The 25,237-nt window shown below is 45.1% G+C and overlaps 1 protein-coding gene across 1 annotated transcript in view; it reads right to left on the bottom strand.

Moving 5' to 3' along the window:
- Window positions 1–25,237, bottom strand: part of RNF150 (ring finger protein 150) — a 222,781-nt gene that overhangs the window by 63,710 nt on the left and 133,834 nt on the right. The window contains exons 2-4 of the mRNA XM_050946554.1: window positions 12,999–13,249; window positions 5,542–5,613; window positions 4,233–4,315 (exon numbers count right to left, since the gene is read on the bottom strand). Of these exons, the coding sequence (XP_050802511.1) occupies window positions 4,233–4,315; window positions 5,542–5,613; window positions 12,999–13,249 (406 nt within the window). The remainder of the gene's footprint in view (window positions 1–4,232; window positions 4,316–5,541; window positions 5,614–12,998; window positions 13,250–25,237) is intronic.

The following is a 25,237-nucleotide window of genomic DNA, read 5'->3' on the forward strand; positions in this document are numbered from 1 at the left end:
ACGTTGAGCATTTGCTGGAGGCTTTCCGAGCTGTCGGCGACCAGGGCCAGATCGTCCGCGTAGGCCAGAATGCTGATTTTCTTGCCATGCAGGTCGAAGCCGGTTGGGCCGTTGGAGATGGCTCGGATGAGCGGTTCCATGGCCAGGTTGAAAATGAAGGGACTGAGGAGGCATCCTTGTTTCACGCCACGACAGATGGGAATGGCGTCTGTCTCTCTGTCCGTGGCACAGATGGTGGTGGTGCAGTCCTTGTAGAGGTCCTGGAGGATCTGGATGAAGGTAGCCGGCATCCCGAACTCTCCCAGGGTGGCGAAGATGGACCCGAAGGCGTTGGTCAGGTCGAGCCATGCTACGACGCACTGCCTCTTGGACCTCCTGGCCTCCTGGATGGCCGTCTGAAGGAGAAATTTATGCTCGCAGCATCCCTTGGAAGACATGAAGCCCTTCTGGACTGAACTGACGGTGCCCCCGCAAACTGACCACTCCGTCCGTGATCCTTGCTGTGAGGCAGCTGGTGTACAGCTTGTAGATAGTGGAGCAGAGGGAGATGGGCCTCCAGTTGCCGGGGTCGTCTCGGTCCCCTTTTTTGTGAATGAGGACGGTCATGGACTTTTTCCAGGAGCGAGGAATGCGATGAAACTGCTTGCATTTCGTGAAGATGGCAGCAAGCACCAAGCAGCCGGGGTCTTGCTTCCTCAGCAGGTGATAGCGGATGCCATCTTTTCCAGGGGCGGTGTTTTTGGACCTTATCAGCCTCGTCTGCACCTCCTGGGGGGAGAAATGTCGATCCGGGGTAGTGGGAGAAGGCACTCTGGGCGTCGCAAGTCGGTCTGAGCCTCGTTATCGAACACATCCTTGAAGTAGGAGTGGAGTCTCTCGGGCTGGATGGCACAATATGAGAAGGTCCTGTAGAGGATCTCCCTTATGGCTTTCGGCCGGTTCATCCTGTATAGTTTCTGTATATGGGATGCAGCCGCCGGATCGTAGCGGCAGCCGACATGCCCTCTCCTGCCTTCTCTGACGGTGTTGTTACGGCCCGGCGCGGGGAATCTGCACGTGACTTCTGAGGTCTCCTGGGGTTCCCTCCTTCTGGCAACAATTTCCGCAGAGAGTTCTGCAGTCAGTCTGTCTGTCAGGCTGTTGAAGGTCGCGAAGTCCTCGGCCTTTGCCAGTTCTCCCACCCAGGCAGATTGCCATGGTGTGGCGACCCTCGCTCGTGGCCGTCGTTCCTCCTGCTGCAGTGTCTCCACGGTTCAGGTGCTGGCCTTCTTGTTCCTCGACCTAGGGAGCGGTGTTCAGGTGGGTCCTGGGGGGGACTCCTGATGTGGTGGGGGGCACCGCTCTTGGCGTCTCCGAGCCAGCGCTGGATCTTCCGGGAGGAAGTGGGGTTCTGAAAGCACCGGTGCTGGGCTTTGTAGGGGAGTGGCTCTGTCTGGAAGCACTGGGGATGGCTCGAGATCTTCTGCAGGTGGTATCAGGCTGTCTGCAGGTGGTATCTGGGTGAGGGGTCCTCAGTGGGGCATGGGTTTTTTGGCAGTTGGAGGCGGTGCTGGGTCTCCCAGGGGCGGGGTCCGGCCATAGGAACTGGGGGCTATGGGAGGCTCCTCCATTGGGTGGGTCTCGCCGTGTGGCCTGGGGTGCAGTGTTAGTTGCTCCTATGGCAGGGTGACATGGGGTTGCCTCTGGGGGTGTACTGCACCGCCTCCTGGTTGTGTCACGCTGGATGTTTTGTATGAGGTCGCCGAGGCGTCTGTTGAGGTTGTTGACCTGGGAAGTGGCAGTGATCCCCTTCACACCAAGGTCCAGCGTGGGGATTCTGGAAATGGGGCTCATCCTTTTGGTGGCATCATCGGTCCTCGAGGCAGGGATTGCGCTTTCCTCGATTAGCGGTTGGTCCCCCCTTGCCTGCCGTGATGGTGAGGATGCTAGTTGGGGTGCTGAAGCCGGACTACCGGTGGGGTCGGGGCTGGAGCCCACAGGATGTCAGTAGGGTTCACCTTTGTGATCGTGAGGGGTCCCTTGCATGTGGCGTGATGGGACTTGCATTTCTTTTGGGTCTCTAAGGGGGCAATACGTTTGTTGTAGGTCTTGCGAACTTGCTTGCTGAGGGCCCCGAGAGTCTGAACTCCATGTACAGGGAGGCAGAAGAAGAGGCCTGTAGGGAGTGAGTACTGGAGGTAGATGTGGTCGTCGTCCCCTGCCTCATCCTCTGTGGGGTGGACCCCTGTTGTGCCTGCAGACTCACCAGGCGATTTCTCTGGGTCTGGTGGAGAAGCTTGAGGAGGTGAAGTCGCTCCTGAGGGTGTGCTGGACTCACTGACCACGATGTCTCTTTGCCCGGAAGGACAGCGCATGGCATTGAGATCCAGGGCTCTGGAGTCCACTCCCCTTCGTGCGGCCCTCCTCCGGACAGGCGAGTGGTAAGAAGTTTCAGAGTCTTGAGTTGAGCAGGCTGTTCCTTCTGGAGCATCCCTTTCTGGAACAGCGGAGCAGCACTCGGCATCCCGGTCCCGGGTCATCTGGGGTCTCCTCCGGTGGCATCCTTTCCAGCAGGGCAGTGCTCAGTATCCCGGTCCTCAGTCCTCTGGGGGGCTCCTCCGGTGGCATCCTTCCCGGAGGGGCGGCGATCAGCATCCTCGGGGCTCCTTCGGCGGCGTCCTTCCCAGAGGGGTGGCAATCAGCCTCTTGGGCCTCGGTCATGTGGGGGGCTCCTCCGGCGGCATCCTTCCAGGTGGGGCGGTGCTCAGCATCCTGGTTCTGGGTCGTCTGGGGGGCTCCTCGGTGGCATCCTTCCCGGAGGGGTGGACACACACATTTAACCTTGTGAACAACACTAAGCATGACTCTGTGCTGGGTCATTTGTGAAAGCTGGGGTTTAGATGTATGTGTTCCATAAAATTACCTCAAAGACATACCAGTACCTTTAGCACAAAATTTCCAAACTTCGGCTACGGCTCCTCAGGAACATATTAGGAATTAAGCCCAGCTCTAAACTGTATACATTTCCCATTTTCTACACTCTTAGCTGATGAAGCATTGTGCTTGTGTCTGAGTTTGATGAGAGTACATGTGCTGTGTGTCAGAGTTGGGGGTTCTATAGCTGGCCCAATTTATGATTAAAGTATTGCTTTGTGTTTGCCTTTTAAATGATGGCAGTAAGTATACAGATCCAATGGCTCACAGGAATGATCAGAGACGGCGAGCACTTAACATTTAAAATATCTACCAAGGAAGCCTATTATTTATTAAATAGCCAAAAAGGAATAAATATTTCAGTTCTTCATGTCAAGTAGAAGATGACACTTTACATGTACATGCTTTAGGTATTTCTGTTTCCAAGGAAAGCAAGTTGAGAACTGGAATATCTAGCTGTCTTTGATGGAAGTCATCCCTGATATGATTTGTGTAAGGTTTCCTTCCCACTTTATTTACACAGCAATTGAAAAGAAATTAAAGTGAAATTAAAGCTCATGAAAGGTGCTGAATTTCAGATAGCTGTTCTGTGGACAACTAACAGTATAGGAAATGGATAGGCAAGTGTCCCACGCTACCCTGCCAATGGGCCGCAACCTTGTCCTAGAATCATTATTTCTATTCCTCATACCGCTTTAAATCAGGAGTAACTCCTTTGAAATCAATGGAGTTAAACTGGTGGAAGAGACAGCAGAATCAGTCTCCCACACACACACACACACACACACACCTTTTTTTTTTTTTTTTACTGAAGATTTTGTAATATTTCCAAATTTCATAGACTTAGCAACTGGGCTCTCACATAAAGTATTACCACCCAACACTCTGCCTCCCTGGCCAAACCTTCTGAACACTAGGCTATCCTAAAACATAGCCTAAATCCCACAACCATTCTTGTTGCTAGAAAATATCGTCAGCCGAACTGCCCTTTCCTGGTCAGGCCAATATTAATGGTTAACCAAAAAGCCTGACCAAATAAGATTGCCTTATACCATGCCAAGCATGAACATAGCTAGACTCAGGCTCTGACGCTAAATGGCTCATCACCCACTGCAGTTGTTATTTTAAACTTCAAATACATCAGAGTAACTTCTCAAATCTTTATGGAATAGTTTTTGAGTACAGAAAAAAAAATCCAAAAACTTGACACTCATTTCAGGAATTTGACAATTCCAATTTTGCAGTTTTACACTAAAGGACAGAGACTTTAAAAACCAAGAACACATTAGTAAATGCCTCCATACATTGTTTTTATTTACCTGCATGGTAAGATCCTGACAACATCATTGGGCTTGTAACCTTCAATACAAACTGCACAGTTATCAAAATCTGGCTCAGTTTCCTACGGTAAAGAGAACATTACATTACATTTTTTTTTATTTTGTGGGTTAATCACTTCAAACAAGAACCTAAGTAGCAGAGTGAAGTTCAAATGGTTACTGACGTGTTTAAGCATGACAATGTATATTAAGAAAAAATGTGAGAAACGTTCATTAGGGATCCAATCCCGCAATTCCTATGCTCAGGCAGCAAAGGTGTGTGCACGCATGGCATATATCTACCCTTGGAACTGGTATCAGAGGGGTAGCCGTGTTAGTCTGGAACTGTAAAAGCAGCAAAGAATCCTGTGGCACCTTATAGACTATCAGACGTTTTGGATCATGAGCTTTCGTGGGTGAAACCCACTTCGTCGGATGCAACTGCATCCGACGAAGTGGGTATTCACCCACGAAAGCTAATGCTCATGCTTTCGCTCATGCTCATGCTCCAAAATGTCCGATAGTCTATAAGGTGCCACAGGATTCTTTGCTCCTTGGAACTAGGGTTGTGAATCCCAGCTCACAGAGACATACTTTAGCTCAAAATAGAATGTAGCTGCGGCAGTACAAGTGGTGGGAAGGGCTAGCTGCCTCAAATATGTGCCTAGAGTCTCTGATGGGCATGTCCTTGGTCAGCTCCGAGGGAAGAGATAGCTCAGTGGTTTGAACATTGGCCTGCTAAACCCAGGGTTGTGAATTCAGTCCTTGAGGGGGCCACTTAGGGATCTGGGGCAAAAATCAGTACTTGGTCCAGCTAGTGAAGGCAGGGGGCTGGACTCGATGACCTTTCGAGGTCCCTTCCAGTTCTAGGAGATAGGTATATCTCCAATTATTATTACAGCTAGCCTGTTCCACTGCTGCAGCTACATTAGCGCTCTAGCTTGATGAGAGCTAGTACAAGTATGTCTCTTTGAACAGGGAATTACTCTATATACAGTAGTACTCCCACTACTGACAATGAGAGTTTTTCCTGAATGAGGACTGGAGAATTTGGCCACGAAATTTGGTTTGCAAACTCTAACAGTAGCTACTTTAATAGCCAGACTAAAATAACTTTACTATATCTTTATTTAAATTTCCCTTCCCTTTCCGTTCCATTTCATCCTTAAGTTGCTTACTAGCACCTTGCCCCTGGCTGTGGGGTATTTATTAGTATAAAAAGCAACTGCCACTCCCCTCCTATTTTACTCTCCTTGGCAGTCTGAGGGAATCCTCGCTGAAAGGTCTAGTTTGAAAGGAAAAAAATTACCTTGTCACCTTTCCTGATTGTTCTGACCTGCAGCTTGCTGATTGCTTTCTTTGCAGCATCTCCAAGACGGCGCTGAAAATGCAAAATTGTCCTTTAGTAAAGAGAATATCTTTATGCAGAAGCCATCACTATATTTTTCTATAGCTAGTTAATAATCTGAAGCAGTTTTACATGAAATAGTAAGGTTCTGCGTAAATATAAACTGAGAGCCAGGCAGGTTGCTGTGGGAAATAGCATGCCATCCCTTTTTAAAAGAAAAATGCTGCATGGATTAAAGGCTCCTCAGTTATCTAAGTTTCATTAGGCAAAGCAGCTATAATGCTAATCTAGTGAAGAAAGGACACTAGCCTATGACAACACTAAACTATTGCATTATGAGCATTACATGAAAGTAGAAATAGAGATGCATTAAATAATGATTCACTATTTTGGGAGTCAATTTTTTACATTAGTCCCATTGACTTCAGTGAGGTTGCAGGCAAGCACAGCAGTCTGCCTGTGTGCTCTCAATTGTAGGATCAGCGTCTAAGCTTTGCAGTTATATGTCATGATCAGCAGATGAGTCTTACAGTCATGGCTTGGCCACGTACTTTCATTTGCGTTTTTCTTGTTCCTTGTCACCTTTCCTTCCACACTACATACTGAACTACTTTCCCAGTGACATTTCATAGTGTTTTTCTATTTCCTCTGATACCTAGTGCCCATTTCTGATCTCACTTACACTGGTTTTACAATAGTTTATTGATTTCAATGACGTTTATTGATCTCATTCCTGATTTACACCAGTGTAAATGAAATCAGCCTCTGTGTATGCACATATGACAGCTACTTCCAGAAGAAGTGCAGTGTAGGGATGGGGATTTAAGAACAGCGGTGACTGTGAGGACATTGCACTTTTAAGGTCTGTAACATTCTGTGTCAGAGTTCTAAGAGACATGCCAATTGGAAGCAAACTCCAGCTGGAGTTGGTTAGAAAATGAACCCAAAAATGACACGAGGCTGTACATAGCTTGTAAATAGGGACCCACTCATGAAGCAAACTTGATCAATATGTTCTCTTTTTTCCTTTGTTGTTATTCTGATCTATAGCACATACTTCTCATAGCTTTCCTTGAACAAAAGAATCTGACAAGAGTTGAAAACGTTACTTGCAAACTATTTGTTTCATTAATGTAAATCAAAAGCAGACAGCTAATGTCAAATAAAAAATAAGACATTATGTAGTGCTTCTGGAATTTTTTTTTATTATTTATGTTAATGAAACGTCTTATCTTTTTTCGTATATTCTTCAAGATAAGAGAACCAGATTAAAGACTGGTTTAAAACTTTGATCTGTTTGTTTTCATGTTTGCCTTTTCTTATCTAACTTAATGCTGACAACGTTTTTGCTTTCAATGAAAATTGGATCAGGGTGTTTTTTTTTTTTTTTTTAAAAGGAATCCTGTTTCATTGGTATATGTTGGAGGAAAAACCATACTTTCAAAGAATCCTTTCTTTAAGTGAAATGCATGCTATCAATAACCAAAGACTGCCCCCAAAGATAAGAAGTGCTAACATTATAGCTTTTATATGTCTGAAGTGGAGCTTCAGGATTTACGGTTATAAATCTCGTAATCTAATTAACACTAGGACATTTAGTCTTGAGCTAGTTACAGTTACCACTCCTTTGGTGTGGAGGTCCTGCCAGTAAGGGAGGTCTATGGTGGTTAAACAGAAGTGGTGGCACTGTGGCAAAGAGCCTCATGCCAGTCCTGGAGAGTGAGTGCAAGGGGTAAAGGGACACCTGTTCTCTCTCAAATTTATTTCCTCCCAAATTTCCTAGTGTATCCTGTTTTCTCCATGTGTGCCTTTGAGGCACTCTTAACTTTTCAGGGCAGCGATTGTCTTGATCTTTGTGCCTTGCACAGCACCGAGCATATCATCAGTGCTGAACAAATTATTTTTGAGTTTAACGACAAGACGGGGGGATACTTTAACACACTTGAAGTTTCCCAGACAAGCTAAGAGAAACACCATCTGACATAGTGATGAAGTTCACAAAGCTCATTGTCTTCGGAGACTCCCACAGCTACAAAGAGGATGGCCCAAAGCTTTGTATTCAAACTTTCTGCTTTAGGTCTCTCACAGGTAACACACACACACACACACACACACGCACACACACACACACACGATGGACTGAATCCTCATACTGAGTGTGGACACAGGAAACAGAAATTCTCCTCATTTGTGAACAGAGACTTGATTTGTGAACCCTACTGCAGGCAGAACTCGCTCCAGCATCTCGTTGCCTGATGATATCTCATCAAGGTCCAGTCATTCCCCAAAATATCATGGAGCCCACAAAGTTTCAAAAAGCTTATTTACAGCCAACTCCTCCCTAACAAGAAAGCAGGGAGAAGAGGAATGAGTAACAGACAACTCCTGCTATATACTGCTATCAGCTGTCTGGCACTGAAGCACCCTCTCGTAAGCCACATGACACAGAGCAAACTCTGCAGATGCTGGTGGAAAATGTAGTTTGACAAACTGACACAGGAATTTTTATTAACCTATGTCATTGCTGTGAAGGAGGCAAAGAGAGCTGCAGCAGCAGAAGTGACTCTGCAGAATATTTCCAGAACATAGTTTTGTAATCCCAAATTGTTTCTACTCAGTCCTACAACCTAATGTCTCTTGATGCAAACAATTCTCACTGCTTTCCACAGAGACGATCTCTTGCATACAGGACAACAGGACATTGCATTCAGGACAACAAGCTGAGCAAAGAACCAAAAGCTACAATGACTTCCTTCTAAGAAGTCAGTTCATTTGCACAAGTGGCATCATGGAAGTACAAGCAGGTATCAGGAAAACCACCTGGTTCCTGCCCTTGCTGGCTGATAAAGAGAAGAGCTTGGGCACTTTACCAGAAGGACTGTCTACACCTGTCGTTTACCCTAAACCATGCCACAGTTCAACGAGTACCAAAGACAACAGTTAAACCTGTTCTTTTCTTGTGGGGTAAGCATGACTTTACATTTTGGGAGCCTGAAATTTAAACTAGAGGCCCAAATTTTCAAACAGATTTATGAAAATGTGATTGCAAATACGGCTGGCACACAGTTGTATCCACAAAAGCCCACACCGACAGATGTTTACATGCACGCATGGATAACTGCCTGGATAACTGCCAATCTACATACACAGTTACCCATTGGTAAACACACAAAATAGTAATGTGCACATATTTTGTGGGACATGTAAGAAACTGTACATTTCAACCAGAAAAGTAATTCACAACAGAGAGGCCATGAGGGAAGAGGCCTCCCTCCATTTTTCTGATTGTTGATCATGACATGGACTTGTTGCTCTCTGGATGGATCAGTCAGTTCCTTCTAGAATCTGAGCTCAATTTCACTAGGGCAGAGCTACCAACTACCCTGCATGTAGGAAGAGGGTGGGCCTGTGAAAGAAAGCCACAATGAAAGGAAAGGGGAGACTCTTGAGAAGTAGACATGAGGTGGAGCACATCTGTCAGGGAGTGAAGATCTAGTGCAATGGAAAGAGGATTTAGTGCAGGTGGATCTGTGGGGAAGGTAAGGCACGGGGGAGAGGACCAACTCGGATAGTGGGTTGGTGCAATCAAGCAAAGCAATTCAGAAACGCTCTCTTCCTACAACATCACAACCTTCATACTTAGAGGGTAATGTCACATCCTTCAACTTAATGGTCAGTTGCTTCATCCCAGTCCTGCTATACAGTGCCTGAATTGCCAATTATAAAGGCTCCTTCCACAGAGAGGAGGTTCTGAGCTGCTTTGGATAGCCTAGCTAGTGAGTTAGCAGCTAACTCTAGAAACAGCAAATATGAAAGATCTTAGCATGGATAGTTGGCCTCGGTAGGTCTAGGATCTTCTGTGATACAGAAAATGTGCACAGCCCCTGGTTTAAATGCACTGGATTTTAAAAAGACTTGAAATTTGTTTTATCAAACCCTAGTTAAATGAATCTCAGTCACAGCTTTTGGCATTTACAGAGATATCCAGCCAGTCTGTAAAGCCAGCCTTTATTGTACTCTGGAGGGGGGACTGGGAATATTGCCTTTTCTAAACTGGCCAACTGGTTGATTCTCCCTTAATTTGAAACTATTTATCCAAAAGGTTATGGCTGTGACCCTAGCTCTTTGGATAAATGGGGCTGTACTTTATTGGACTAAATGAAATACAAATAGAAAAAGCATACTTCTCAAACTTGGCTGCTGATGTATGCACTACTGCATATACAAGGCTTTCTACAAGTAAGCCCAGTATCTTTGTACAAAGACACAGACACACACAATGATTATAATGGGAAAAGCCTTTGAGTACCACGACAAAAAAGTCAGATGTAAACTCTACCCAAGCAAAGAAAAACAAGCTGCTGCTCTATCGTACACGTAAGAAGGCACAGTATCTCAGGAGAGGAGTGTTGCTAGCCTATCCCTGTACCACAAACAAAAATGTTAAAGATAAGAAAAATAAAACATTAGAAAACCTGAGATAACCCTCACAGAAAGGGCAAGTCTGAGTTGTGCTCTTTTGTCAACTCCTTACATTAATGATCGCAGGAGGCATGAAAGAGAAAAACAATGAAGCAGGCATGTTGCTATGGTTTCCTCTGCCCAAGTGCCAATGATGTCAAAACTTATCTCTCTCTCCCCATCTGTGCTCTCTTTCCCTATCTTCCTCAGGATTTTCCACATTTTTGAAAACCTGCAGCCTCTTCTATCTCAGCTGACCAACATCTCACTTGCTACAGGCACTGCTTTGGCTACTGCATGGACTCCCCTCTCTTGCTACAGAGTGTGACATCATTCCTTGTCCAAACCCCCAGTCAAGAGAAGGAGAAAGAAACTGGAGAAAGAAAGGCAAAATAGTCAAGAATGTAAAATAGAGATGAGAGAGTAAGAAATCAGTTGCCTGAGGAAACTTTGCTTCTGGGCCTCAATCGAACACACTGACATGCCTTGTTTATGTTATACCTTAAAGAGATATTGACTTCTAAGTTTAAAATAACTTCACTTTATCTGATCTGCCTAGGATTAAATAGCAATCACAGACCCAATTTGAGGTTTTTGAGACTGGAGGCATGCTACACACTTCTGCACCAGCAGGCCCTGTACTGTGTTGAATCAATATCCATAGCAGTTGCTGAGAAGAAATCAACCTATATGCCACTGTCCAAGTATCAACATTAGTATTTCTTCTCTTTACTTCAAAATGTTTTTGCTGTACTGCTATCATCATCATAGCATATCAGCTGGTACTGCCTGCCTGAAACTCCAGCCTGTTAGCTGTATTTGATTGTTGGGAAAGGGTTAAGTGGGTTCTGCTGACTTATTACCTCACTTGGATAAAAGGGAGATTGGCCTGTCCCTGTCCAGAGGGAATAGTCCTTAGATAGGAACATTAGAAGCAGTCAAGCCTGGAAAGTAGTTTTGAGCCAAGCTTTGATATCTTATCGTTAATTTCTATGCTAAGGAAACAAAAGCTCAGTAAGTGGGTGAGTTTGGACGCTACATAGTGTGTGGGCTATGGGGAGGGATATTTCACCTACCTCTGACATGACGCCCCCTGAGATGGAACATGGCAGTTATCTTACAAACACCACACAATGGTTTACAGCAGACTATGAAGAATACTTTGTTTCAGAGTAGCAGCCGTGTTAGTCTGTATTCGCAAAAAGAACAGGAGTACTTGTCGCACTTTAGAGACTAACAAATTTATTTGAGCATAAGGTTTTGTGGGCTACAGGTTATGCTCAAATAAATGAAGAATACTGTATCCTATTAAAACTGAAGGGAGAATTTATTTAGGCAGAGGGTAATTATTTCAGCAGGCACTAGACCACAGCTCCCAGGATAATCAACTCCTTATCTTGCAAACAAAATGTCATAAGATCTTTAATGACCACAAATGATCAAACTTAGTTTTACTTCTCTTTTGAAAGATGGCAGCAGTAAATAAGAACCAGTAAAGGGATATAGCGTATGCCCAGCATAATATGGTAAAGCAAGCTCTTAGAAACAAATTCCCTGACAATAGGAAATAGGTGGATTTTGCCTTTGGTTCAATGACTATCCATTGTCATCATGAATGACAATGTTTTTATAATGTCAAAATGTTTTGATCTGAAGCTTTTCCAATATTTCCATTCACTGAAAGTTTTCAAAAAATGCCATTTTAGGTTTGACCCAAAAATGAACATTTGTTTTAACTTTTCACAGCTTCCAGCAAACCAAAAAATCCATTATTTGCCCAGCTTTGGACAAGAGCTGTTTGTAGTACCTCAAATGCTTGGTTTCCAAGAATGGTGACAGTTTTAGTGGATCAAATTCGTAAAGTGAATTTTTACTTTGGGCATAGTAACCTCACAAAACCCTTGAAAAGTGTGTATTGAAATGAAAATCTGCGTTATAGTTCAAAACTGATAGGTTTGTGGGATGGAGAGCAGCTTCTACTTAGAAATGTAAAGAATAAATTCTCCACTGAAAATACAGTACAGAATTTTGGGCAGTAAGAATGTAATTATCTCCGCTGGAATTTAGACAGCACACCAAAGACAATGGGTTCAATACAGGCATAACATGTCTGTTTTTCAGAAGTTTGGGGATACTAGTGAATATGTTCCTAGTTTATACATGTGGGTACCATAACTGTGCATGCAATCAAGTAATTACACATGGAATCCCATTCATTTCAATACCATACCTGCAAACAATGATTTACTAATAACCAACATTACTTCATTTACATGTTCAGCAGTCAGTGTCAATGGCCTGAGAGGGGAATAGATGTCTTTATTCAAAGACCCTTATGGAGAGGTTTTAGTATTTGTGAATAAAGTGTTTTAATTTTAAAACACTTTTTCACTCTTTTCCTCCTCTTCAGTTATAGCACACCCTTTTCTGTGTACAAACTTACTGCTCTGCAGTCACCTTTGACTAGGGCTTAAATTCATTTATATGCATTTCTAGGTCACTTAGATAAATGTACAAAGGGAATATTTCCCCTTAGATATGGTATTATCTTTCTGATTATTTCTTGAACCATGTGTAAGTAAATGCCAATTGCACACAAATATTTAATTCTCTTTTCATTATTTAACATCAGTTGTAGTGATGGTGAGAAGAAATGAAAACTCATGTCTTTTAGACATCTTGCTTCCTACCTACTGTCTACGCAAAGAACATATTTATATAGGTTTCTCTTCCTTGAGTATTGTCTACCCTTCTGGACGTCTTTTGATTTCCCAAAGATGCTGGCACCTTTACTACAACTCATTCCCCTTTTTGTCCTTTGCTACCTCATATTAGTTTTTCCCTCAAAAGAAAAATTTTATTTAAACTTTAAATCACATGGTGATGCTCTTAGGAGGATAAATGGCCATTTAAAGCAATGCAGGACAAACCCCAAAGCCCATTCACATGTTCCTCACCTGGTTTCTGTCTCTGGCATTTGCATATCGGAATCTCTGGATATAATAGAAGACCAGCCATGCCAGGGAGATGATCATCAACACGATGAAGGAGATGGAGACAAACACCACTGAGGTACGGCTGACGTATTTCTGCAAGTTGCGTGTTCCAATTGTTATATACATCATCACAGTAACATTTCTCTCCAGCAGACTCACTATCTCTTTTCCTTTAGGCTCAGGAATCATTATTGCTACAACATCTTCTACACCTGTCAGATAGGAGGGGGAGGGGGAGAAACAATAAGAAAAAACAGGAACAGCAGCAGCCACAAAAGAAAATGAGTCGGCCATGGCACAGTGAAAAGAGCTCAACAGTGACAAAATAAAACCGCCCCCTCATTCTGCTGCATGCTGTTTTTTATTGCGAGGTAAGCCGGACAAAATCCAGCAGAAGACTTTAGTTTCATCTGTAACCAGTTACACAATATGGTCCAGCATACTGAGCCTCACGGGTGGTTGTGTGACTAAGGGAAATTTTATGGGTCGGCACAAACATAGTTTTCCACCGCTATTGAGGCTTATACAGAAGATATAGCCATGGTATAAATACAAATGGAGTAGTTGTGTGCTACAAACACAAACATGATTGTGCTCTGCCTGCATGCTGCACGCTCTATGGGTCTGTAAAAGGAAACAATTAACATGTTTCCTCTCTACATCCAAGAACTTAAACAGGAATTTTTAAAACATATGTTCAGATCCTGAGATCTGATCTTTCTGCCTCTCGTGTAGCTCAGGATGGCAAGATGTGTGTGAGAAAAAAGTACGCAGAAGAAAACTGTCTAAGCAACCCCAAGGGAGCAAAATCTGCTCTTACACTAGTTTAAGATTTAGATTAACTCTACTGAATGGAGTTACTCTGGATTTCCAATGATGTAACAGACCTAATGTTGGCCAAAGGCATCTGATGCTTTTGGAGAAAGCAAAACAGTATTGTCAGGATGATAGCCTGGTGACGTTAAATGTTCCACATTCATTCACAGCAACATTTCCAGCATACAGTCAATATAAAGCTTGAAAATGAGTGAGATATTAGGATAAGGGACAAAGGAAACAAGCATAGTAAGATTCACTACAGGTCCCTTTTAGCAGGTGATTTAAAGATGGATCCAATTACATCTTTTCTTTCAAAAATATTGCAGGTTAGTAAATTAATCATCAACTTTACTCTCTTTCCATCTGAAATACATTTTTGTTTTATTATTCTACTTTAGTTAGAGGTGTCAGACCGCTGGTCTGCTTGATGTATTAATCCAGTGCCTATGATAGATTCAGATTCTGGCAAATACAAGCTTTTATAAATATGTAACAAAATAAAAAATGTCTAGCCCTTGTGCTTGCAATGATAACCTTCTGAATGTGATCTGCTGTGATATAGGCAGCCCGAAACAACAGCTCAGGGGGTGTGAACTGATTCCATTAATCTTAAATGGGGAATTTATCTAATAAGTGGTATAATGGAAAGTGTAATTTGGCCTTTCAAACAGAATGAATTTGACAGGTTTGCTCTAGTGGCAAAGGGCACTTTGAAATAGAAGGGACACAGTGTAAAGGTTGCGGGGGGCGGGGCGCGGAAAGAAAAGACGGTTACTCATCTTTGTAACTGCTGTTCTTCGAAAGGTGCTGCTCATATCCATTCCAGTTAGGTGTGTGCGCGCCGCGTGCACGTTCACCGGAAAATTTTTACCCTATCAACACTCGGTGGGTCAGCTGGGCGCCCCCTGGAGTGGCGCCGCCATGGCACCGGATATATATCCCTGCCGACCCAACCGCCCCTCAGTTCCTTCTTGCCGGCTACTTTGACAGTGGGGAAGGAGGGTGGCTTTGGAATGGACATGAGCAACACATCTCGAAAAAAAACAGTTACAAAGATGAGTAACCGTCTTTTCTTCTTCGAGTGCTTGCTCATATCCATTCCAGTTAGGTGATTCCCAAGCCTTACCTAGGCGGTGGGGTCGGAGTGAAATGTGGCAGAATGCAAAACTGCTGAGCCAAAGGCTGCATCATCTCTTGACTGTTGAACCAGAGCATAATGCGAAGCAAAGGTGTGGACCGAGGACCAGGTAGCCACGCGACATATCTCCTGGATAGGTACCTGAGCCAGGAAGGCGGCAGATGAAGCCTGAGCCCTGGTAGAATGAGCGGTGATGTGGCTTGGGGAAATATGAGCCAAATCATAACAAGTGCGGATGCACATCGTCACTCAAGATGAGATCGTCTGAGAGGAAACAGGTAGGCCTTTCATTCGGTCTGCTACCGCGACAAAGAGTTGGCGCGTTTTACGAAACGGTTTTGTCCGCTCAATATAAAATGCGAGCGCTCTACGGACGTCCAGGGAGTGCAATTTTTGCTCCCGTCGTGTTGAGTGTGGCTTCGGTAAGAAGACCAGGAGAAAGATGTCCTGGTTAACATGAAAGGCTGAAAGCCGGGTGTGGTCGCAACTGCACCTTGTCTTTGTGTAACACAGTGTACGGCGGATCCACCGCAAGATCCCTAAGCTCGGAGATTCGTCTGGTCGATGTAATGGCTACGAGGAAAGCTGTCTTCCAAGACAGGTATAGTAGCGAGCAGGTTGCTAACGGCTCGAATGGGGGAGACATAAGTCTGGTTAAAACCAGGTTCAGGTCCCAGGTCAGGGTTGGGCGGCATACTTGAGGGTATAAGCGCTCCAAGCCCTTGAGGAACCTCGAAACCATAGGTTGAGAGAACACGGAACGACCACCTTCGCCTGGGTGGAAGGTAGAGATGGCTGCCAAGTGTACCCTCAGTGATGATACTGCTAGGCCCTGCTGTTTGAGAGACCAGAGGTCGTCCAAAATAGAGGGGAATGAGACCTCAGTGGGAGTAAGATTAAGTGTTTCGCACCAGCAGGAGAAACGCTTCCACTTGGCCAGGTACGTCGACCGGGTGGAAGGCTTCCTGCTACCCAAGAGAACTTATTATACTGATTCAGAGCAATGTAACTCTGACTGGTTTAGCCATGCAGCAGCCACGCCGTGAGGTGAAGAGCCTGCAGGTCTGGGTGGTGAAGCCTGCTGTGGTCCTGAGTTATGAGGTCTGGGTGGAGTGGCAGGGTAATTGAGTTGGCTATCGACAGGTCGAGCAAAGTGGCGTACCAGTGCCGCCTGGGCCATGCTGGAGCGATCATGATGATGCGCGTTCTGTCCCTGCGGAGTTTCAGCAGGACCTTGTGAACCAGCGGGAACGATGGGAAGGCATAAAGGAGCTGGTTCTTCCACGGCATCAGGAAAGCGTCCGAGATCGATCCCGGGGAGAGATCTTGGAAGGAGCAGAACATCTGGCATTTCTTGTTCTCGTGGGAAGCGAACAGGTCTATGTGGGGAAATCCCCTCTTCTGGAAAACAGAATGTATAAAGTCCGGGCGGATTGACCACTCGTAAGACAGGAAAGACCTACTGAGTCGATCCGCCAGGGTGTTCCGAACACCTGGGAGAAAGGATGCTACCAGATCTATTAAGCGGGCTATGCAAAAGTCCCAGAGTTGGATGGTCTCCTGACAAAGGGGGGAGGACCGTGTCCCTCCCTGTTTGTTTACGTAGTACATGGCCATTGTGTCTCGGTGTTTACAGACAACACAACGGCCTCGCAACTGTTGCTGGAACACCTGGCAGACTGCTCTCAGTTCTCGGACATTTATGTGTAATGCCAGCTCCTGAGAAGACCAAAGGCCTTGAGTATGAAGGTGATCGAGGTGAGCACCCCAGCCGAGAGATGACGCGTCCGTTGTCAGGGACATTGAGGGTTGGGGCGGACGGAATGGCATCCCTGCACACACCAGGGAGGGAGTTAGCCACCATTCTAGGGAGCCTAGGGTGCTCGGGGGAATGGTGACTATTGTGTCTATTGGGTCCCTGCCCAGGTGGTATACCGAGTTGAGCCAAACTTGGAGAGGACGGAGGCGGAGCCTGGCGTGTTTGGTTACAAACGTGCAGGCAGCCATGTGACCCAGGAGACCGAGACAAGTGTGAGCTGAGGTCGTCGGAGAAATTCTGCAGACCTCGGATGATTGTTGCCATCGCCTGAAATAACTAGAGAACTATGAATAGCTAGGGAGGTGGAGGTCAGTGAAACCGCACTCCACTGTTCCAACGACCAACACAGGCGGTAAGGAGGAACTGAGGGGCGGTTGGGTCGGCAGGGGTATATATCCGGCGCCATGGCAGCGCCACTCCAGGGGGCGCCCAGCCGATCCACCGAGTGTTGCTAGGGTAAAAATCTTCCGATGAACGTGCACACAGCACGCGCACACCTAACTGGAATGGATATGAGCAAGCACTCAAAGAAGAACCGTTATTAACTTTTGCTTTATCTCGCCGAATAGAAAAAGGCAGCAGTCAAATGCATTTGGAGAATGGTACATACATCTCATCAAGGATTCAACTGTTCACAGTATATTGCTGATGACCTTCAACTTTGCTGCTCAAACTCATCTCTTCAAATGTTTCCTGTGCGCTTTGGATTCACCAGCGTCAGAGCACTAACACCACCACCACAGGAGACTAGACTCCAGGCCCATGCCTTTGACAGAGAACCTAAGCTGCACATGTGGGCTCAGTGCTCCCCACTCACTTCTCTCATCTCTCAGGGGCTAAGAAATAGTTTAGCTCTCCTTGGGATGTACCTTAGTAAATTATCCCAAGAACTGTGTAAAATTTGACAGATTGCAAAAAACAGTAAAGCAGTATATTAGGAAACAGATTAAACAACGGGTAAATAGTTTCAAATACTCCTCAGCATGAACTCAGTTTCACCTAAATATGTGCAAACCTTGGAATTTTATCAGGCAAAGACAGACTGAAATGCTCACCTCTTTAGAGATCACTGGTTGTGTCAGTCACTCCAGGCTGTTCAATTCTTGCTATTTCTCTCTCACCACCAGCTATGTTTCACCCTTTCAGGTCAGCATGCCCATATTTCTGTCAGCCCTTTTTCCCTCCTCAGGCCTCTACTATGAAGGCCTTCCATTACTGAACCAGACATGAAGCCCATGTTTTATTGGCATAAATATAACATCTGTGCAGATGTCATATCTTCGGAAATGTAGTATTTTCAGTCCCTTTGCTCTCAAGGCCCCTAACATCTCAAAAAACTCCTTTGATCCTCTTCATATATAGTTATCTGCCTTCTGTGCACAACAGTCTTTTCTCCAACTGATTTAGAAATATTTCGTTCAGATCACATTAGTATTCCCTTTCCTGCAACAAAGAATTGGTTCATCTCCTGCTCATACCCAGTAATGAGAACCACAAGCAGTACTTATACATTGCTTCACATTTTCAAAGCATCATAGAAATATTAATCAATTCCCACAATACCCCTAGGTAAATACTGTCTCCATTATACTAATGGGGAAAGTGAGGCATAGAGAAGTTAAATAAAACTTAGCGTCACAATGTCAGACCTAGCATAAGGTCTCAGAAAATCCTGGTTCCTACGCCTGGACTAAGACCACTAAGCTAATGGGAAGAGGCGTGATCCAGTGGTCTTAGTCCAGGCATAAGCTAAGACCACGCCTCTTCAGAAACAGCTTCTCTGATCAAACAAAATGAAGCACTAGAATGCACAAACTACAAGTAGTTCATTGTGTAAAACGCACACAGCTCTTAGAAAGGGACAGAGCTGAGATGTACCACTCCTGCAGAAGTTTAGGGTTTGTCAGGACTACAGGTGCAACAGCGGCACAGATGCAGTGCTGTAGCTAGGCCACTGTAGCATAGACACTTACTTCAGTGACAGAAGGGGTCTTTCTGTCTCTGTAGTAAATTGAGCTTCTCAGGAGGTAGCAACGAGGTCAACTTAGCTGCATCTACAGTGGGGAATAAGTCAACTAACTACGTCCACAAATGGCATGAAATTTTCACAGCCCTGAGCATTGTACACTAAGTTTTAAGTGTAGACCAGGCCTCAGGAATGAACTCTGCCTTGCTGTGGCAGAATGCCTTCTGGAATTTTCCAGAGTGCAGTGGGAGTGCCAATTCTGCTTTACGGAGCAGCACAAAGATATTAGAGAGGAGTCGAGGCGGAAGGGAGAAGCCAGGAACTGCATTAGAGGACAAGGCTCTTTATGCTTTCTCCACCTGCATAAGGTCCTGTTAGAAGCTGTCCTTAAATTAGCAAAACAAAGAAAGAGCTTTAAAAAAAGCCAAGAAAAGATGGCTAGAGAAAAATCAATCTGAGAAGAAAGGCAGGCACAGAAACACTTTTGGCCATAATGGACCAGATCCTTAGGGCCAGCCATCTGGAGACTGTGAAAGCTAAGCCATCGTTGGGCCACTGCACCAGTTCTGAAGAGCAACTTACAGCAGCCTCAGGATACATCTTGAGCTCTTTTGAGCAATTTTCAGTATCTCAGCACAGGTACTATGGTGGAGAATGGTTTGGAAAAGTCATCTGAGGGAAGGAATCAGAAGGAGACCCCATCGACCAGAAGGCATGGGATGCATTATCCTAGGGATGGGGGTTCCATGACCACCAATCCCAAGAGGAGGAGATGGGGGATGGTGGTCAGGGACTCCCTCCTAAGGGTGACAGAATCATCTATCTGCCATCCAGACCGGGAAACTCGAGAAGTGTGCTGCTTGCCTGGAACTAGAATTCAGGATATGATGGCCTGTGTGCTGAGACTGAGCAAGCCCTCGGACCGCTACCCCTTCCTACTTCTCCATCTGGGCATCAATGATACTGCCAAGAATTATCTTGAGCAGGTCACTGCAGACTATGTGGCTCTGGGAAGAAGGATAAAGATGTTTTAGGCAGTAGTTGTGTTCTTGTCCACCCTTCCTATTGAAAGAAAAGGCCCAGCTAGGGACCATTGAATTGTGGAAGTAAATGCATGGTCACACAGCTTGCGTCAGAGAGAGGGCTTTGGATTCTTCGACCACGGGATGATGATCCAGGAAGAAGGATTGCTAGGAAGAGATGGAATCTACCTAACAAAAGAAAGGAAAGAGCATCTTCCGAGGCAGGCTTGCTAACCAAGTGAGGAACTAGGTTTGCCGGGGGATGGAGACCTAAGCCCTAAGGTAAGTGGGCTACTGGGAGGAAACATAAGAAGGGTGCAACATACTGAGAAAGCAGAGCAATCAGCTAGTTATCTTAGGTGCCTGTACACGAATGCAAGAAGCTTGGGAAACAAGCAGGAAGAACTGGAAGTCCTGGTACAGACTAGGAACTAGGATGTGACTGAAATAACAGAGGGTAACTCACACGACTGGAGCATTTTCATGGATGGATGAGTATAAACCGTTCAGGAAGGACAGGCAGGGCAGAAAAGGGGGAGGAGTTGCACTATATGTAAGAGAGTAGTACAATTGTTCAGCGCTCCAGTACGAAACTGGAGAAAAGCCTGTTGAGTGTCTTTGGGTTAAGTTTAGAGGTGACAGCAACAAGGGTTATGTCATGGTGGGCATCTGCTATAGACCACCAGACCACAAGAATGAAGTGGATGAGGCTTTCTTCAGACAGCTAACAGAAGTTTACAGATCACAGGCCCTGGTTCTCATGGGGGACTTCAATCACCCTGACATCTGCTGGGAGAGCAAGACAGCAATGCACAGACAATCCAGGAAGTCTTTGGAGAGTGTTGGAGAAACCAACTAGGGGCCGTGCTCCTCTTGACCTGCTGCTCACAAACAGAGAAGAATTAGTAGGGGAAGTAGAAGTGGATGACAACCTGGGCAGCAGTGACCATGAGATGGTCGAGTTCAGAATCATGACAAAAGGAAGAAATACAGACTCTGGACTTCATAAAAGCAGACTTTGACTCCCTCAGAGAACTGACGGGCAGGATCCCCTTGTCAATAACCTAGTCCCAGATTTGGACCTTAGCGTCCAAAATATGGGGGTTAGCATGAAAACCTCCAAGCTTAGTTACCAGCTTGGACCTGGTACTGCTGCCACCACCCAAAAAATTAGAGTGTTTTGGGGCACTCTGGTCCCCCCAAAAACCTTCCCTGGGGACCCCAAGACCCAAATCCCTTGAGTCTCACAAAGGGAAATAAACCTTTTCCCTTCCCCCCTCCAGGTGTTCCTGGAGAGATACACAGAAGCAACCTCCGTGAATCTAAACAGAGGGATTCCACCCTCCCCGTTCCCAGCCTGGAGAACAGAATTACCGAGAGTCAATCTCTCTTCCCCCCTCACCCAGAGGGAATGCAAAGTCAGGCTAGTACATCTAACACACACGTTTTCCCCTGACTTCTTCCTCCCACCAATTCCCTGGTGAGTACAGACTCAATTTCCCTGGAGTTCCCCACTAAAGAAAAACTCCAACAGGTCTTAAAAAGAAAGCTTTATATAAAAAGAAAGATAAATATATAAAAATGGTCTCTCTGTATTAAGGTGACAAATACAGGGTCAATTGCTTAAAAGAATATTGAATAAACAGCCTTATTAAAAAAGAATACAATTTAAAGCACTCCAGCAACTATAGACATGTAAATACAAAAGAAAAAAAACCATATAACTCACTATCTGATCTCTTTGTACTTACAACTGGGAAACAGAAGATTAGAAAGCAGGAAATAGAAAAATCCTTCTCATAGCTGAGAGAGAGTCAGGCAGAAGACAAAGAACTCAGACACAAACTTCCCTCCACCCAAAGTTGAAAAAATCCTGTTTCCTGATTGGTCCTCTGGTTAGGTGCTTCAGGTTACTTTTTTTTTCAGGTGAAAGAGATATTAACCCTTAGCTATCTGTTTATGACACCCCTGGGAGTCTAATATGATGGGGAAAGGAGTCCAGGAGAGCTGGCTGTATTTTAAAGACGACTTATTGAGGGCGCAGGAACAAATGATCCCACTGTGCAGAAAGAATAGCAAATATGGCAAGTGACCAGCTTGGCTTAACAGAGAAATCTTTGGTGAACTTAAACACAAAAAGGAAACTTACAAGAAGTGGATGCTTGGACAGATGACTAGGCAGGAGTATATAAATATTGCTTGAGCATGCCAGGGTGTAATCAGGAAGGCCAAAGCACAACTGGAGTTGCAGCTAGCAAGGGATCTGACGGGTAACAAGTAGGGTTTCTACAGGTATGTTAGCAATAAGGTGGTGGTCAGGGAAAAAGTGTGGGACCCTTATTGAATTGGGGAGGCAACCTAGTGACAGATGATGTGGAAAAAGCTGAAGTACTCAATGCTTTTTTTGCCTTGATCTTCAGACAAGGACAGCTCCCGGACTGCTGCACTGAGCAGCACAGTATAGGGAGAAAGTGAGCAGTCCTCAGTGGTTAAAGAACAGGTTAAGGACTATTTAAAAAAGTATGGATTGGATAAATGGACTATAATGTGGACAGAAAGCTGGCTAGATCATCGGGCTCAACGGGTAGTGACCAATGGCTCAATGTCTAGTTGGCAGCTGGTATCAAGCGGAGTCCCCCAGGGGTCGGTCCTGGGGCTGGTTTTGTGCAACATCTTCATTAATGATCTGGATGTTGGGATGGATTGCACTCTCAGTAAGTTCACGGATAACACTAAGCTGTGGGGGAGACACTTACAATTTTGTATACTTTTAACCCAGGGGTGGGGAAGCAACAGCCCGCGGGCTGGATCCAGCCTGCTGCTTCATTTCATCTGGCCTGCAGCAAGTCTCAGTGCCGTGGGCCAAAAGCTCCAAGCCTCAGCACCCCCAACCAGGGGCTGGAGTTGCAAGCCCTGCTGAGGGGGAAAGCTAGGGCTGCCAGGCCGTTCCAGCTCCTGGAAGTGACCAGCATGTCCCTGCAGACCCTGGGAGCAGGGGTAATCAGGGAAGCTCTGTGTGCTGCCCCTGATGCCGGCTTCCCAGCTCCCACTGGCCGGGAGCCATGACCAATGGGAGCTGTGGGGGTGTTGCCTGCAGGCATGGGTAGCACAAACCACGCAGAGCCCCCTGGCCCCTCTACCTAGGGGTTGGACATGCCGGCCACTTCTGGGAGCAGTGCGGAGCCAGGCCTGGCAGGGAGCCTGCCTGAGCCCTGCTGAACGGAAGCCACCTGCGGTAAGTGCTGCCCGGCCAGAGTCCGGACCTCGAACTCTCAGCCCTAGGTCAGAACCCTCTCCTACATCCTAACGCCCTCCCAGACCCCAGACTCCTGCCCCAGGTCATTTGTACCTAACCTATAACTCAAATCAGCCTCTGCACCAGATGACTCGAGAATAGCTAATGTAACACCAATTTTTAAACAAGGCTCCAGAGGTAACTGTGGCAATCACAGGCCATTAAGCCTAACTTCAATGCTAGGCAAATTGGTTGAAACTACAGTAGTAAACAGAATTACCAGACACTTAGGTGAACATTGTATGTTGGGGAAGAGTCAACATGACTTTTGTAAATGGAAATCATGACTCACCCCTCTATTAGAATTCGTTGGGCATGCAGATGTGTGATACAGTGTACTTGGACGTTCAGAAAGCCTTTGAGAAGGCTCCAAACCAAAGGTTCTTAAGCAAAGTAAGGTGACTGTGAAGAGATACAAAGGGATCTCACTAAACTGGGTGACTGGGCAACAAAATAGCAAACGAAATTCAACACTGATAAGTGCAAAGTAAAGCATATTGGAAAAAATAATCCCAGCTATACATACAGAATGCTGGGGTTTAAATTAGCTGTCATCACTCAAGAATGAGATCTTGGCATTATCATGGATAATTCTCTGAAAACATCTACTCAGTGTGCATTGGAAGAATGTTAGGAACCATTAGGAAAAGAGATAGCAAGAAAAAAAAATGTCACTATAGAAATCTATGGTACACATCTCATACCTTAAATATTGCATGCAATTCTCATCAACCCCTCCTGAAAAAGATATATTAGAATTGGAAAAGGTACAGAGAAGGGCAGCAAAAATTATTAGGGATATAGAACAGCTTCCATATGAGCAGAGATTAAAAAGACTGGGCCTGTTCATCTTAGAAAAGAGATGACTAAGGGGAGATATGAAAGAGGTCTATAAAATCAAGAATTGTGTGCAGAAAGTAAATAGGGAAATGTTATTTACCTCTTCACATTAGTACAAGAGCCAAGGGTCACACAATGAAATTAAATACTTCTTTACATAGTGCATAATCAACCTGTGGAACTTGTTGCCAGGGAATGCTGTGAACACCAAAAGTATAACTGGGTTCAAAAAAGTATCTGGTAAGTTCAAGCAAAACAGGTCCATGAATGACTATCAGCCAAGATGGTCAGGAACATACCCCCATGCTCTGTGTCCCCCTAAACCTCTGACTGTCAGATGCTGGGAATGGATCACTTGATAATTACCCTGTTCTGTTAATTCCCTCTGAAGCATCTGGCATTGGCTACAGTCGGAAGAGAGGATACTGGGCTTGATGGACTATTGGTCTCACCTAGTATGGCCATTCTTACATTATTATTTATAGATGCAGTATAGATACACACCTAGTAGAATTTCCAAAAGCACCTACACAGGTTAAGCACTTAACTCCCATTGAAATTAACTAACTGATTCGGCAGTTTTGAAAATCCCACTCAACACCTAACTATCTTTCAAAATTTGGCACTAAGGGACTTGCCTTCAAGGTCACACAGGAAGTCTATTGCAAAGCAGGAAATTGAATCCAGGGCTCCCCTCCTTCCTCTAGAAAGATTTACCATCACATTGTTCTCTAGATCTTGAAGTGTCCTAACTAAAGTAGGAAAGGAGAGGGAATCATGTGACATCACTACCTCTATTAGGTCAGGTTACTGCTGTTACCCCTCCATAGAATATTGCTTTCTTTCCCCAGCTTAATTCTTCTTCTTCTTTCTTATTTTTCCCTTTTTGCCTTCTGACTAATAAGAGCCCATCTTAACCAGATAGGACATGTTTATCCTTGGAGCATTCCTGTGATCCAAGAATGACAAACTGAAAAAAACGACCTGCCAGTCTCGTCAGTTTGCCAGGGTTCAAGGTGGCTAACAAGATATCATACCTGTAATTTTCCAAGCCAACATGCAAGTAAGAAAGATGCATAGAAGCTTCAATTTTATCTTTTGCTGTTCCTTTCTTGCTGCCCTGTGCACCTTCATCTTGTTTTTAATTTAAAAACAAAACAAAACACATCCCTCAAAATGAAGACACTTCCCCCTCAGAACTGGACTTCAAAAACTACCCCCCCACACCAAGAGCTACCATTATAACTAACTGTCTCATTTCTCCAATAAGGGAATTTAACATAGTCTTTAATACCACCTGG

The sequence above is a fragment of the Gopherus flavomarginatus genome, chromosome 3, assembly GCF_025201925.1.
Source record: "Gopherus flavomarginatus isolate rGopFla2 chromosome 3, rGopFla2.mat.asm, whole genome shotgun sequence".
Taxonomy (NCBI): domain Eukaryota; kingdom Metazoa; phylum Chordata; order Testudines; family Testudinidae; genus Gopherus; species Gopherus flavomarginatus.